Source organism: Capricornis sumatraensis, chromosome 23 (genome assembly GCF_032405125.1).
Source record: "Capricornis sumatraensis isolate serow.1 chromosome 23, serow.2, whole genome shotgun sequence".
Classification (NCBI taxonomy): Eukaryota; Metazoa; Chordata; class Mammalia; order Artiodactyla; family Bovidae; genus Capricornis; species Capricornis sumatraensis.
The window spans coordinates 9,366,901-9,381,374 of NC_091091.1; the positions used below are offsets into that span (position 1 = coordinate 9,366,901).

Genomic DNA, 14,474 nt, shown 5'->3' on the forward strand with positions numbered 1-14,474 from the left:
CCAGTCCAATCCTCCCCTGTTCCCCCTCCCCCTTGGCAACCACAAGTCTGCTCTCTAATTCAGTTCTTAAAGAAAATGCCCTATAACATAGATGAGGGTTTAAGATTCCTTAAAGGAATTAGGAGCATCCCTCCTTGTCCTTCCCACCAATTCGAGCCTAAACACTCATTCCTTCACTTATTTATTTACTCCACAAATAGAGACATGGTGCCTACCTTCATGAAAATTACTCAAAGGAAGACAGAAAATAAGCAAGAAATAAAAAAACAGCCTAGCATGTTAAACGCTGCTGCTGCTATTGCTGCTAAGTCGCTTCAGTCATGTCCAACTCTGTGCAACCTCACAGATGGCAGCCCACCAGGCTCCCCTGTCCCTGGGATTCTCCAGGCAAGAACACTGGCGTGGGTTGCCATTTCCTCCTCCAGTGCATGAAAATGAAAAGTGAAAGTGAAGTCACTCAGTCGTGTCCGACTCTTCGCGACCCTGTGGACTGCAGCCCACCAGGCTCCTCCATCCATGGGATTTTCCAGGCAAGAGTGCTGGAGTGGGGTGCCATCGCCTTCTCCTGTTAAATGCTATGAATATCATAAATCAAGTCAAGTGTCATTCTGTCAGAATGGTAGAAGGCCTTCCTCAGACAAGATGCCATTGAAGTTGAGACATGAAGGATGAGAGCAAACAAGCATGGCCAGGAGCCTAAAACAAAGCAGCATCTTTAGCAGAGGGGGCCGCTTGGGGGGCACTGATTAACCAAAATATTTGTAAAATGCACAATGACTTGCAAGCAGTGAAGCAGAGTGCCTCAATTTCAGTAAGATTACAGCAGATAAATAAGAAATCAGTGTGCTTCATCTTTCTCTTCCTTTTTCAATCAGTCATCAGTCTGCCCCTAGGAGCAATTTCCTCAAACTAGGGACAAAATTTAGGAAGTGGAAAATCCCATGGAGGGAGGAGCCTGGTACGCTACAGTCCATGGGGTCACAAAGAGTCGGACACGACTGAGTCGGACACGACTGAAGGACAGAATACAGACTTTAATTCCCATTTCTCAACTTTCCTTTCCATGCGTGTACTCTTATTTGGAGTTTCATTGCAACTACACATTTTAATTTTCTAATTTGTTCAATTCCTAAGTAAATATCTACAAGCCAAAAGGTACAAAAGATGGCACCAGATCAACATTAATCAGATTAGCAAGCCGTTCTCTGCTTATGTGCCTCAAATTAACTCCCCTATCTCTTTGGTTTGGTATAATGTGCTTTAGTAACTTTCCTTGGGTACTTTTGAAATGGCAACTTTTTCTACAAACGATGCCATAAAAATAAGTAACTTGGGATCCCAGAGTTTACAACTGGCTTCAACTAGACTAGATCAGTGAGAAGCAGATGGAAAAACTCTGTGGTATTGACATTCTTTTCCAACCACCACACAAAAATCCTAGGGACAGAAGTAAGTTTGACTCCATGACAAAATATAGCTCTTGGGCCCTCCTTTTGCTTTTGTTGCCTGTTCTTACCACCTGCTTCGGTCCCCATTATTCAAGGACTTATGTCATGCCTCAAGTGCATGAATGCTAATTCCTTAAATAGGTGGCACTAAACATGAGAACAGGATGGTACCATCAGATCATCACAGGCATGATTCCTTAAGGTCACCACTCTAGCCACCCATAGGCTAACTTCATTTTCAAGCTCCTAAGAAGCTTCGCTTTTACTAGCCAGCAATGCCAAAGCCTGGTGTGGAAGACTCCAAATGAAGGAGCAGCTCTGTGAATCCTTTTGTGGAGAGTGCATGTACCTGACGTGAGATGGGAACTTCAGCATCCCAAGGAATAGAAACGCATTCCAGGAGCTATTTTCAAACAGCAATGTATTTCCTCTCCACTCGCCTAATAGGGAGTGGGTTATATATGAGGTCTTCCATTTAAGGTTCAAAATATTTGCAATATACGAACTATAGTGCTTTCCCTTAAAATAGAAGGACATGACGGTTTCTGTTTTGTTGGCTTAAAAAATGGTGTAAATTTCATGACTCACACAGAAGCACTGATGGCAGTTTTGAACTTTAGACTTTGTTTGCAGGTAACTTCAGGACTTTTAAAACTGTTACCTGTTGGTTTAATATCAATCAGCAACAAAAAATAAGTGGCTCTTAATCTTCACCTAAAATCTTAATATGACATGCAAAGAGAACTCTCTAACATAAGCTAAAGAGAAAAAAGTGAGATCACAAAAGCATACAATCATGAAGCTGGGTGGGATTTCAGTAGCTGTGATCCTTTTTTTGAACATTGTTTCAGAGATGCAGGGCAGAGACCTGAAGTGATGTTGAACAATACATTGGCAGAGCATTCAACAACTTTGAATTTCATCCTGAGAGAATTATTCCCCTTTCAATTCTCTTTTAAGTTTTCTGATGAGGAAAGTTTTTAGAGGTACATCTTAAACACCTCTCCTTCCCCTGCTAATCTTTTAAAGCAGAGAACAGGACTAGGGATCGGTTTTTAGTAGATAACAATGTCTGGCTAGAATTTAATCACAGTTTCCTTCTTTTGTATTGTTTAAATAATGACCTTCCATTTGTGGGAAATTATACTCCACTTAAGAGAATGATACTTTCTTTTTTGCATAAGTTTAAGACAGTGAATCAATGCAAAGAAAGTCATTAAGTACTGAATAATTAATGGATGAAGTGTCAAGTGGATATGCAATTGGATTTTAAAAATCCCTATATTTCCTTTAAGGATCCTATTAATTAACTCAAAACGCATTCTATGAATACGTTTCCACACTTAAATATGGCAAAAGTCAGACTCCATTTCACAAGCATCCTAACACCCTCCCAAGACCTCTGCAATCACCTCATTAATCTTTTTCCCTTTTAAATGAAGAATTTCCTGAGGAAAGATTTAGTGCCTTGCTGAGTCCCTTAGCTTGTCAAAAATTCTTCTGGGTGTGGTAAGAAGAATAATTGCTATACAAGACTTCTCACATGCTAAGAGAGCAAGTGCACTCGGAATTCTCCTCGGCACACGTTGAACTAGAAAAGGATAGAACAATTAACCCCAAACAAATCTTTTTTAGGTCAAATCTGCATGTGAATATCTTTATGTCATTTAACCAGATCTCCGGCTACTATCAGTCAATGCAAAAGGGCAAATTGTATCTATAATAAAATGTTGGATGGGCCTATGGAATAAATTACACATTCCAAAATGATAAAAGCCCAAAACAGATAAAGGAGTCACCAAAGCTTTCATCTAGCTATTTCATAGATATGATTTATAGTTTCCTGCAGGTTGGAGGAGTGAGACAAGACACATACCCAGAGCCGGAAGTGAACATGAACACAGTAAATCCTGGTCTCATGATAATATATGCTTTGCAGTCCACATTAGTGAACCTCAGGGCAAATGTAAATAGAATGTCTTAGAAGTGAACTGGCATTTCACTTGTTCTCTTATGCAGAAACACACATACACCCTCCAAAAAATATATTTTCTTGATTTCTAAACTCGCATAAGGATATTCTTGAACTTCACGTTCACATGAATTAGCCAAAAATGTCTAGGAAGCTTTATAAAACACAAGTTATTTTTAAAAACCTGTTTGCTTTTAAATACTTCCACTACTGAGATACTGAAATCCTAAAGGGTGGCTGTCACACATAAACCTTAAAAATAAAGGGGAAATATTAGAAGATATCATTAAAGTCATCATTTGATAACAAATTAGTTCTGCCTTCATAAGACAACTAACAACTTGAAATCAAAACTCTTCCTAGGTGATTGGATTTGAACAGTCACTCTTCCAAAACGATACATCAAGAACATGATTCATAATTTGCTAACATTTGTTTCTATGGACAAACCATACATTTTTTAAAGATCAAATGTGAGAGCCCTTTGAAGACTGAAACAAAGAGATAAATTTCCAAAAGCCAAAATCTATTGCATCTATGTGATTTTTGCCATAAACACATACCACCAACAATCATATTTAGAAATTTATTTAAAAATTTGAACAGAAATACTGTTTTGTATTAAAAGTAGACTTTTCCTAACATATAAATGGGAAAAGTCTTACATTCCTAATATGCAATAAATAAATGCATAACTATTAAAATAAAACATAACTATTAAAATAAAACATTGACTATAAACTACCTAATATCACCTCACATATGATATTTTGAGAAACTCTGGGCTGTATGATAATAAACTAAATTTATATTCATGTATTATAGTCATGCTCTGGCTTTTCCTGTTTGTTACTAACTATAGTACCATGTTTCTACAAATTCCAACATCCCACTTATTCAGTTTTATACTACAATCGTTATTTTTCTATTTTAAGTAAAATATCTGGCATTCATATTGTATATGCCTTGCAAAGATTGTAAAAAAAAAAAAAAAAGTACCTAACAAGGGTAATGCCAACTTCCAACATAAATAAGTTAGATAAATTCTGCCTTGGAAAAATTCTCAGCCTAAAGTAGATTTTACCAATTTGAAGTCACTGATCTTAAAATGTGTGGGTAAACAAATAATACACAAAACAGACTGTTAGCTTTCATACAGAATTAACAAAATAAACATTCCTTATAGCACTGTCTGTTGTCCCCCACAACAATGATAGCATTAGCAGATCAAAGGGAAAATCACAACTAAGGAGATTCTTTTGGTACCTCTTATTTAAGGCCCCGAAGATTTGCCTTGAACCCTGTCACATGTTGAGGTATAGGTGTTTTATAGGTGGAAGGTAATAACGATAAAGACCTTTATTCAATTTCACAAATCAGCAACTAGGAAAACACAGCAGTAATGTATGAACTCCCAGAGACACAGCCCCTACAGCTGTTCTCCGTGTGTAGGTGTCAACCATGAGGACAGACCGCAGGAGTTTAGCCAGAGAACCGTGGTTCTTGGTATGACACTGGTGACTGGCATGCTTGTGAAGGCTAGAAACGCCACCAAACTCGGGGAGATTGTCCAGCACTTAAGAGAACGGAAATAGAAATAGATACAAACATGGTCAATTGGAAAATGTGTTGGAGAACATCTGAAAGCAGTTTAGTAAGGAAACATCCACAGTTTCTTCCCTCTTGGCAAGAAAAAACAAAGGACCAAAGCGAAGGAACCACAAAGATGGTGACAGATTTGGAATATAAAATTTCCGAAGAACCAGTTAAAGGAGTTGAAATTACTACTCAGGAAAATAGACTGAATGAGGGTTCATTAATTAACGTCCTTCTAGTTTATGAATGGGTTCATTTTGCAAGACAACCAGCCATCTGCTATCCATGTTTGATGAGGCTGAATAAGAAAGTGAGTGTGGCACACAACACGCAAAACTGTGAGACTGCTAAGCCTGAGAAGAAAGGTCATCACGAACTTTGAACAGTCCATATGCCAAGTCCACCAGATTGAGAACCAGAGAACTTTTAGTCTCTATTTGCTGCAATAAATTAAACCAATGCAACCTTATGGAAGTCACATAATATCTCTGGATTCAGCTTCCTCCTCTGTAAAATGAACATATTAGGTTAATATTTTTAAAAAAGAAAAATACTCGTATACCTATGGTGGATTCATGTTGAGGTATGGCAAAACCAATACAATACTGTAAAGTAATTAGCCTCCAATTAAAATAAATAAATTTATATTTTAAGAAACCAAAAAAAAAAAAAAGAAAGAAAAATAATGCTAAAACTACAAGTATGGACTCAGGACTCAAATTTTGTCTTTGTCACTTACCGTTTGTATGTCTTTGGACACATTCTGTGCCTTGAATTTCTTACCCACAAAATGAAAGTAATAATAATATCTTCATATGTTTGTTGAGAAGGTTAAATTAATTAATGCATGGAAAGCTTTTGCACAGATCCTGACTCAGGGTTAGCTGTTGTTTTTTCAGTTGCTGTTACTATTACGGGTAAATATTAGAGGTAAACCCTGGATGATTAAGCAGAAAAGCAGTTTGTTAAAAGTTTACTGGTTTCTAGAAATTTTGGATGTAAAGAACTAGGTTCAAGAGTAAAAAAGATGTAAGCTTTTACAAAAATATACATATAAATATATATACACATCTAATAGAATCACTTTGCTATACACCTGAAACTATTAATAACACAACATCAGAAATCAACTGTTTCAATTTAAAAAATAAATAATAATATTAAAACAAAATAATTTCAAAAAGGGTAAACTCTTAGAAATGAAACCCAGAACCACGCACAAATCTGGAATGGTAATAAGACATATCCACTGTCAGTGCTAATGTTAGCACCATCACAGTTTGTGCACCAGAACCCAACTTAACTTTATTATAACCAGAACTATCCCAGCTACAAGGGACATTAGAAAAGCAAATATCTGGGCATTTTTAACTCTTACAGGAAAAAGGTAGTTTTGCCCAGATTTCTCAGATGTAGTCAAAGATCAGATGCCAGGTGGCCCAAATTAACTCAATCTGCTTGTCCTTCAAGCTAAGATTTATTGCTCAGAATCATGTATTAAAGGTTGGGTGGTTTTAACCAAGGTGAAGAAGACGGTATATAAAATTTCTTAAAGACTCTGCGGTTCCTTCATGAAAGGGCTTAAAATATCTGTGGCAGAAGGGACTACCAAATACTCTTAACATATAACTGAGTTATGGGTAAGCTCAGTATTCAGTATCTAAATTAAAACCACTGGATTTATAGTTAGAATTAGCTCTTTAATATTGAAATTTATATAGTTGAAGATTTTCACCTATTTATATGTGACATTCACATCTTTGAATGGAAAAATAAAAGATCCCAGAGTTTAATGAACATTCTCTCAGAGAAAACAAAAACCTGTATTTTTTATCTTTAACTATTTATACGTGTATGCTGCTGGAAGAATGCACCCCTTGAGAAGGACATCAGCCAGGAGAGGGAGGAGCAGCTCTAACTGTGCTTTATCTATTTTAAACTCCTCAACTATAAACATGGTGCCTAAAATACCAGCAATTCAGCTTCCAACTGTCCAAGTAATGGACAGCTATTCTAACCCCATGACTAATGCCCAGAGCCTGCCTTAAACTGGCCTGGACCTCCACTAACTGGTGCATTCTGAGCCCAGTGGGTTGTTCATAGGACAAATCTCCCCAAGTGTCTGAATTTTATGGCATCTCTGCACCAGTCAGATTCCTGGTGATTCCCCAAAATACTCTTGGTGTTACAGAAACAAAAGAATTAATAATCTCTCCTAGTCAATCATTTTGGCTCATAATCACATGAGTTCTAAATACATGATAAGCACAAAACAGTTTGGTGACATTTTTAGCAATAGCAAGAAACTTGAGGAGGAAATTCTAAAGGTCAATCTGCTGGTTGCCTATTTATTTTCAAGCTATCAAAACTTGTCAAATGAGAAATTCTGGAATAGCCACTTCACTATTATGCAATGAAACTTTGTTTCCCTTAGGTTGAAGATAAAAACATTGCCAAGTTTATACTAAATTTATTCCAATAATCCACTGGGAAGTATATCTCCAGATACTTAAGATAAATAAAAATGGCCTCAGAGGGATCTACATCAATTCAATGGTAAAAGTCAGTCCTAAGAGGTGGGCTATAGAGTGGGCAATAGAAATATTTCTCTCTGTAGAAAGTAGGTGTGAGATATGTTCTTTCCAAAATTTGTGTAGTAAAATGATTGGAAGTTGGAATGATTTTAAAAGCAACAGAGTCTGCAATTTAATGGCATGACAATTTTTTTCATAAATAAGTAACTGAATGTATGAATCTGTTATAAGTGACTAGGTTTTCATATAACAAAGCAAAATATAGTAGAAATTAAGCTGATAGACTCTGACACCAGACTGCCTGGCTTTAAATTCTGACTTCCCCACTTCCCAACCACAGGATCTTGGCAAATTATTTAATCTTTTGTGGGCTTCAGTGTCTTCTGTAAAATCAGGATAGTCATAGTCCATAACCTATAATACTGTTTGAGAATTAGAAGAGAGACTGGTATGTAGTAAGCACTATATAGATATTTGTTAAGTAAATAAAATCTTAAATATGTCTCCAAAAAAATCAAATTCATTTTTTAGGAAATTCTTGGTTGAGACATAGCTCATTGAATTCTTAAATTTTTTCCTATAAGTATAATACATTTCATTTCTCAGATTTCTCAGTGAAAGCTTTTTTAATGAATAATCCTAAAAGAATACAGGGGAAGGAAAAAAAATATAAGAACTCTTGAGGCAAATATTTCCATGTTCAGTAAAATGAGAAACACCTACTTGTTTGAAGCAAAAAGTAATCAAGGCAAGGTAGAACACCCATATGACATCTTTTTAATTTAAAACAACATGATTAAATTATTAGGAATTTTAAACATGATTACAATTAAAGACACTAAATACCGTAATCCAAAAAGCTTTTGTATTATCAATTATAAAATAATTGAGAAAGTCTCAAGTTAGTATTCTCAAAGATTTAACAGTGAAACTAGAAACTGCTTTACTCTGATTTTTAACAAACAACTACCACGTAAAACAATGTCCTTAAATAACTAAAATGTGTCTTTTAGAAATATACAAAGGAAAGTATTTGGAAAGGCAGACAAACTTAACGACAACTGCTTCTACAAGCAGATAGGGTGACACATTGGGAAATTTTTCTGTTTTACTTTATACATTACCATGTTTTTTCCAACATCATGCATCATTTTATGGTATGAAAAATTTTTAAGTAATCATGGTAGAAGTTAGTACTGAATATGGACGTTTGGTTCCTTACATTTTCCTTTTTCCAAAACTCACAATAAAGTATAATAACAAAGAGCTCTGGCTATGCCTAAGTGAAAAGGAAATTTATCCCTCTCTAGCAAATGAACTGTCAGCTCAGTAGTGGTGGATTAGGCCTATCTTTCACTTTGGGGCCCCTGAAGTTATTTTTAGGTCATTAGCTTTCAGAAAAATAAAGACAGCGCTGGCAGAAAACCCTGTGTTACTCCTCCCTGAAAAGGACATTATGCAGCTGATTCACACTGTTGGATAGCAGAAACTAACACAACTTTGTAAAGCGATTATATTCCAATTAAAAACAAAAGACACTGAATTTACCAAAGGTCTTTTTATGACAAAGGAAAAAATAGAAGCTAATTATATCTGGGCTAAGAACAGCATTGGTTCCCCACAAAGATCCTACATCAGTGAACACCTCTCACCAGTCTTGTCAACTTCAAAGACAGACCCCCCAAATTAGCCAGTTCCAATGCTAACCTTCATGATGTTTCTAAGTAGGGGTTCACATTGCCTTGCTTATGAAACCACCTCAATCTAGGCAGGCAAGAAGAGGATTAGTAACTATTGAATATATATCACATGCCAAGACCTGTGCCATGCACGTCTGATGCATTATCTCCTTTAATCAAAAGCTGATTATGTCTCCACTTTGTAGATGAAAAACACTCAGGATCTGAGAAGTCAAGACAGTTGTCCAAAGTCCCACAGCTAGTGGATCCCAGAGCCAAATAGTCCAGGTCCAGAACCCTCATAGACTTCAACATTAAATCAGAACCCCAGATTCAAATTAGGCTCAGATTTTTTGATGATCAGGCACTGGTAAGTTTGAATGGCAATCAAAAAATAATAATGACCCCTTATATTTGTCCAGCACTTTATAAGTTTTCACTGTGCTTATCTGAAGCAAGTCCCTGAACCAAAGAACATGGTGTTAAAATCCACATTGAAGAGACTTCAATTTTTATCTGACCAGTCTACTACTATTACTTGTCAATAAGCATCTTCCTTATTAAGAAATGATTTTGAAAATGCTCAAGGAACTCAAACTAAAGATTGTATTGCTTTTTTCTCCCTCCTATACTCCACATGGAATTCGCAGGAAAATGGACAAAGAAAATACGGTGGTCCCCCGCCTGGTTGGGATGCTGCACCCCCAGAAAGGGGCTGTGAAATTTTTATTGGAAAACTCCCCCGAGACCTTTTTGAAGATGAGCTTATCCCACTATGTGAAAAAGTGAGTCTGAAGATGATTTTTTAAAATCTTTTAAGGAAAAAGATATATTCTCTTCACCCTCATTTTTCTTGGTCAGTGACAGTTTCTCTTCCAATTGCCACTCCTCAATCATGGACAAAGTTAAAACCTTCCTAGCTATTAGTGATTTGCCTCTAATAATCAATGCCTTGAATTCTCTCTGCTCTATTACTCACAGCTGAAACTACCATTGCTGATGACTTTTAAATCTGTATTTCAATCCCCCATCTCCACTGGCAAAGCCATCTTACTGCAAACTCAACATCTCTGTCAGTCTAGAATAACACTGCAACAACCTGTCTAAAATAAGATATTGCTTCAACATGAAATGTTACTATGGTTTTATAAAGTGTGAGACTGTCACATTAAAAAAAAAAAGTCTATATTTGTCACTGCTCAACTAGGCACCTGTATATATTGATCCAGAAAGAAAAAATTTCTAAAAATTTGAATGTGATGAGCAAGATTAATAACATGGTTTTTCAAAGTTATTACATAATTGAGGAATAAATTTCCTCAGTTTTAACTCTAAATTACATTTTGCTACTGAACCCAAAGCTAAATCGAAAATGCAAAATTGACATTCTTGATAATTTACCAAGTAGGTGTTTCAAACAATCACATTCCTAGAAAATTTAGTGAAAATGAGAGTTTAGCTATTTCTTTTCCTAATGCCAAAATCAGCTATGTGTGTGTTTGTATGTGTGCAATTCAGCCTGTTTCAGAACTACTTTTAATTTTATACAAACAACATTAATTGGCACAAGAACAAATTATGAGGACTTCATCCGGTAAGAATCTTATATACTGAACGTGAAAATTAGTGCCAAAGCCACCTGAAATGCAGAGATGAAACATGCTTGGATTTTTTTCTAATGAGCCCAGGAGAAACAGGTGTCCATCACCGAATACCTGGGGTGGCATGGGGTGGGGCTGAGCTGAGGGCAAGCCACCATTGCAATAATAACATTTGCTGAATAATGCCTCTTCTCACACGTGTCCCTCACATCTGTGTCGGCCATCCTTCTTACAGCAGCCAGCAATAATGAATGGCCGTGTCTGGATTATGAAGAATAGTTGGGGAAGCAGGAGAGAGTAGGATAGAGGCGACGCAGGAGCTGCACTGAGGGACAGAGGGAGTGCCCTGTGGCCATGGAGGTCTGGCCCCAGACCAGTTGCACTAACACTAGCATTTGCCTTCCGCCTACAGATGGAGAAAACAGGGCTTCCCAGACCATCCTCTGAAATGCACCTGCTCTGTTCACCTTTGTATCATGGTGGGCGAAAGACAGCAAATAAGGCAGTTTTGCAGTGTTCCACACGAGTGTTCCTGCTGCTGCTGCTAAGTCGCTTCAGTCATGTCCAACTCTGTGCGACCCCATAGATGGCAGCCCACCAGGCTCCCCCGTCCCTGGGATTCTCCAGGCAAAAACACTGGAGTGGGTTGCCATTTCCTTCTCCAGTACATGAAAGTGAAAGGTGAAAGTAAAGTCACTCAGTCATGTCCGACTCTTACGACCCAATGGGCTGCAGCCCAACAGGCTCCTCCGCCCATGGGATTTTCCAGGCAAGAGCACTGGAGTGGGGTGCCATTGCCTTCTCCGGAGTGTTCCTAGTTTTGGTTTTTAAACACTAAGGGTAGAGTATAACCAAGTAAAGATAAAACTATGGAGACCTCAGAGGTCAATGTAGAGAATAAGGACAAATCTATCGAAAAATTGTACTTCTGATGACAAATGTGTTTTCTGGTCCCTAAAATGGTGTATAAATCCCCAGATAATTGTGTGATGAAAGGTCGCTTGCTCTGTCAAAAATATATCTATATTCTGGCAACTCAGGCTGAAATGCCACTTGCACACGTTTTCTTTATTATCTTGACTTTGCCAATGAGTCAGCAGACAAATTTGAACCCAGCATGAAAACATGTGAACCATTCACGTGAGACGCAAACACCAAACGTCGTAGAGGCAGACTTCACAAACCAGTGTGTGTCTGTGTGAGAGACAGTGCACTAAGTCGTGTCCAGCTCTTGTTGTACCCATATGCGGTTGTTCAGTTGCTAGGCTGTGTCTGACCCTGTTGTGACCCCATGGACGGTAGCCTGCCAGGCTCCTCTGTCTATGGGATTCTCCAGGCAAGAATACTGGAGTGGGTTGTGTATGTGTGTTTAAATATGAAGTCTCTCTTTTCATTACTTGTAGATTGGTAAAATTTATGAAATGAGAATGATGATGGATTTTAATGGCAACAATAGAGGCTACGCATTTGTAACATTCTCAAATAAACAGGAAGCCAAGAATGCAATCAAGCAACTTAATAATTATGAAATCAGGTAAGATCTATCTCTTCTAGATTAAAAGTGAATCAATGTACCTTTATCTATTCTTCTATCAAGTCTATCTATATTTTAGTATATGCAAAAGATAGCCAAAATCAGGGAAAAATATGTTAGCTATTTCCCTTGGAAATCAATTTAATGAAACATTTTTTTAGTCAACACTATGTAAGGTGCCAGACTAAGTTCTGTAAACTATTCAAAGGAACAAAATTCATTCATTTATCTATTTCATAAATACATGCTGGCCACTGTTCAAACCATTAGAAGTATCAAGGAACACTTTCCTCCAGTCATAGTAAGCAATTGGTTGTATTCAAAAGAGTTTGAAAAAATAAAACCAGGAAATGGGATAAAGCTGTGTGAAGAGGTTGCTGTTCTAACTTGATGTATTTAAGAAAATACTCTTCTGGGAAGCAAAATTTAATCTGAGACTTGAATGAAAAGAATCCACCACGATAGTCAGACCTAGAGGAAGATCTTTGCAGAGAAAGAAAGAACAACAAGTGAAAAAGGTCTCAAAATGACAGTAAGCGTGATGTTTTAGAGAACAGAAAAAAAGCCAGTGTTCGGAACCGAGTAAGGAGAGGAGGGTTGAGGACAATACAGTTAGTTGGAGAGTCATGTTTCATCTTTAAGAATCTGGATTTTAGTCTAATAAAAGGGGAAATCACAGAAGAGTTCAACTAGAGTCATACTTTTAAAAAATATTCCTCCAGCTATTAAGTGCCAGGGTAAGGATTAAAGGAGGGAAAATCAGTTCCAAGGCTGCCACTGTGTCTAGAACTAGGCAGGAAATGGTGGTGTTTAGACAAAGGGGTTGGTTAGTGGTGTAGGTGGTAAAAAGTCAGATGTGGGGGATAGTTTGGAGGTTGAATAGACAAGACTGGCTAAGTACTGGATTTAGAAGAAAATTGGATTTTGGTTCAAGTCTCTGTGGATGTGATAGTGTCATTGAGATGGAACAGTCTGGGAGAATAGCAGGAAGACATGAAGTGCTATGTTGGGGACAGGCAACACCTGAGATGAACATTACATGTCCCAGGGGAGATATGAGGAGATGACTGTGTGATACCGGAGTCAGGAGAATGGTCACGATTGGAGTACAAACCTGGGGGTCAGCCAAATAAAGGTAATATTTGAAGCCATGAAATAAGCAGAAGGTCCCAGGACACACCTGACCCTATACAATCAATAAATTGGCAATAGGACTAAACTTCATGAAAATGTTTGAGTTCCAAAACGTAAACTAGAGGGAACTGCCATAAATCCTTTCTTAAGGAAGCTCAGGGTCACCCAGAGCAAAGATTAGTGTACTAAGTGAAAAAGGAATAGCCTGGGGTCAGACAGGTTTCAGCTGAGTGTCAAAAGGTGACTTGACCTCTCTGAGCCTCAATTTCCTCATCTACAAAGTGGGAATAATAATCATACTATTTCATAGATTTATTATGGGGAAGTTATCCAGATTTTCCAATGTTTAGCCCAGTATTCAGAACAGGCCAATAAATGATAGAAGTCACATATTAGCAACATTAATTCTGAGCTGCTGTTTTTCACAGGAAGGAAGGAAGACATTCCTTCCTGTAACAGAATCACACCTTAAAAGTGATGGAAGCCGAAATTTGATGAGTACAAAGACAGTAGATTTCCTACCATTATTTTTCTCTCACTTCTTCTAGGCCCCAAATAAGTTCCACATTATCCCTGTAATTCTGTAAGTCAGTCAACTACTGGATCATTTTCCTTAAACCCCTTAGCCACAAGGACATTGACTGGACTTGGCAACCGCCAGTAGTCTAGCCATTCAGTCTCAAGACTGGATTCTAGAACAGAGTCTTAGAAAAAACATAAAGGAGGCTCCCCCAACATATGGCTCCATGCATCCAAAAGAGTTCTGCTATGTGCAGAATTTGGGGGGATGAGAATCAGGAGATCTGAGGTCTAGTCCAGATTCTTCGGAGCAAATCCTTTGACCTCTTTCAGCATCATTGTTACACTACCATATGATCACACTGAGTTATTCTGGGCATCCATCACACGAAATAACACCTACCAAATTGTTTCAGAAAGGGCTATAAAAAGCTGTATCCTAGTATAGCTTTTAATA

General features: G+C 37.5%; 1 protein-coding gene across 2 annotated transcripts in view; it reads left to right on the plus strand.

Annotated features, from left to right (window-relative positions):
* Positions 1-14,474, plus strand: part of A1CF (APOBEC1 complementation factor) — a 90,920-nt gene that overhangs the window by 39,058 nt on the left and 37,388 nt on the right. For both annotated transcript variants that reach the window (XM_068961193.1, XM_068961194.1), the window contains exons 3-4: positions 9,880-10,014; positions 12,234-12,364. In XM_068961193.1, coding sequence (XP_068817294.1) covers positions 9,880-10,014; positions 12,234-12,364 — 266 coding nt within the window. The remainder of the gene's footprint in view (positions 1-9,879; positions 10,015-12,233; positions 12,365-14,474) is intronic.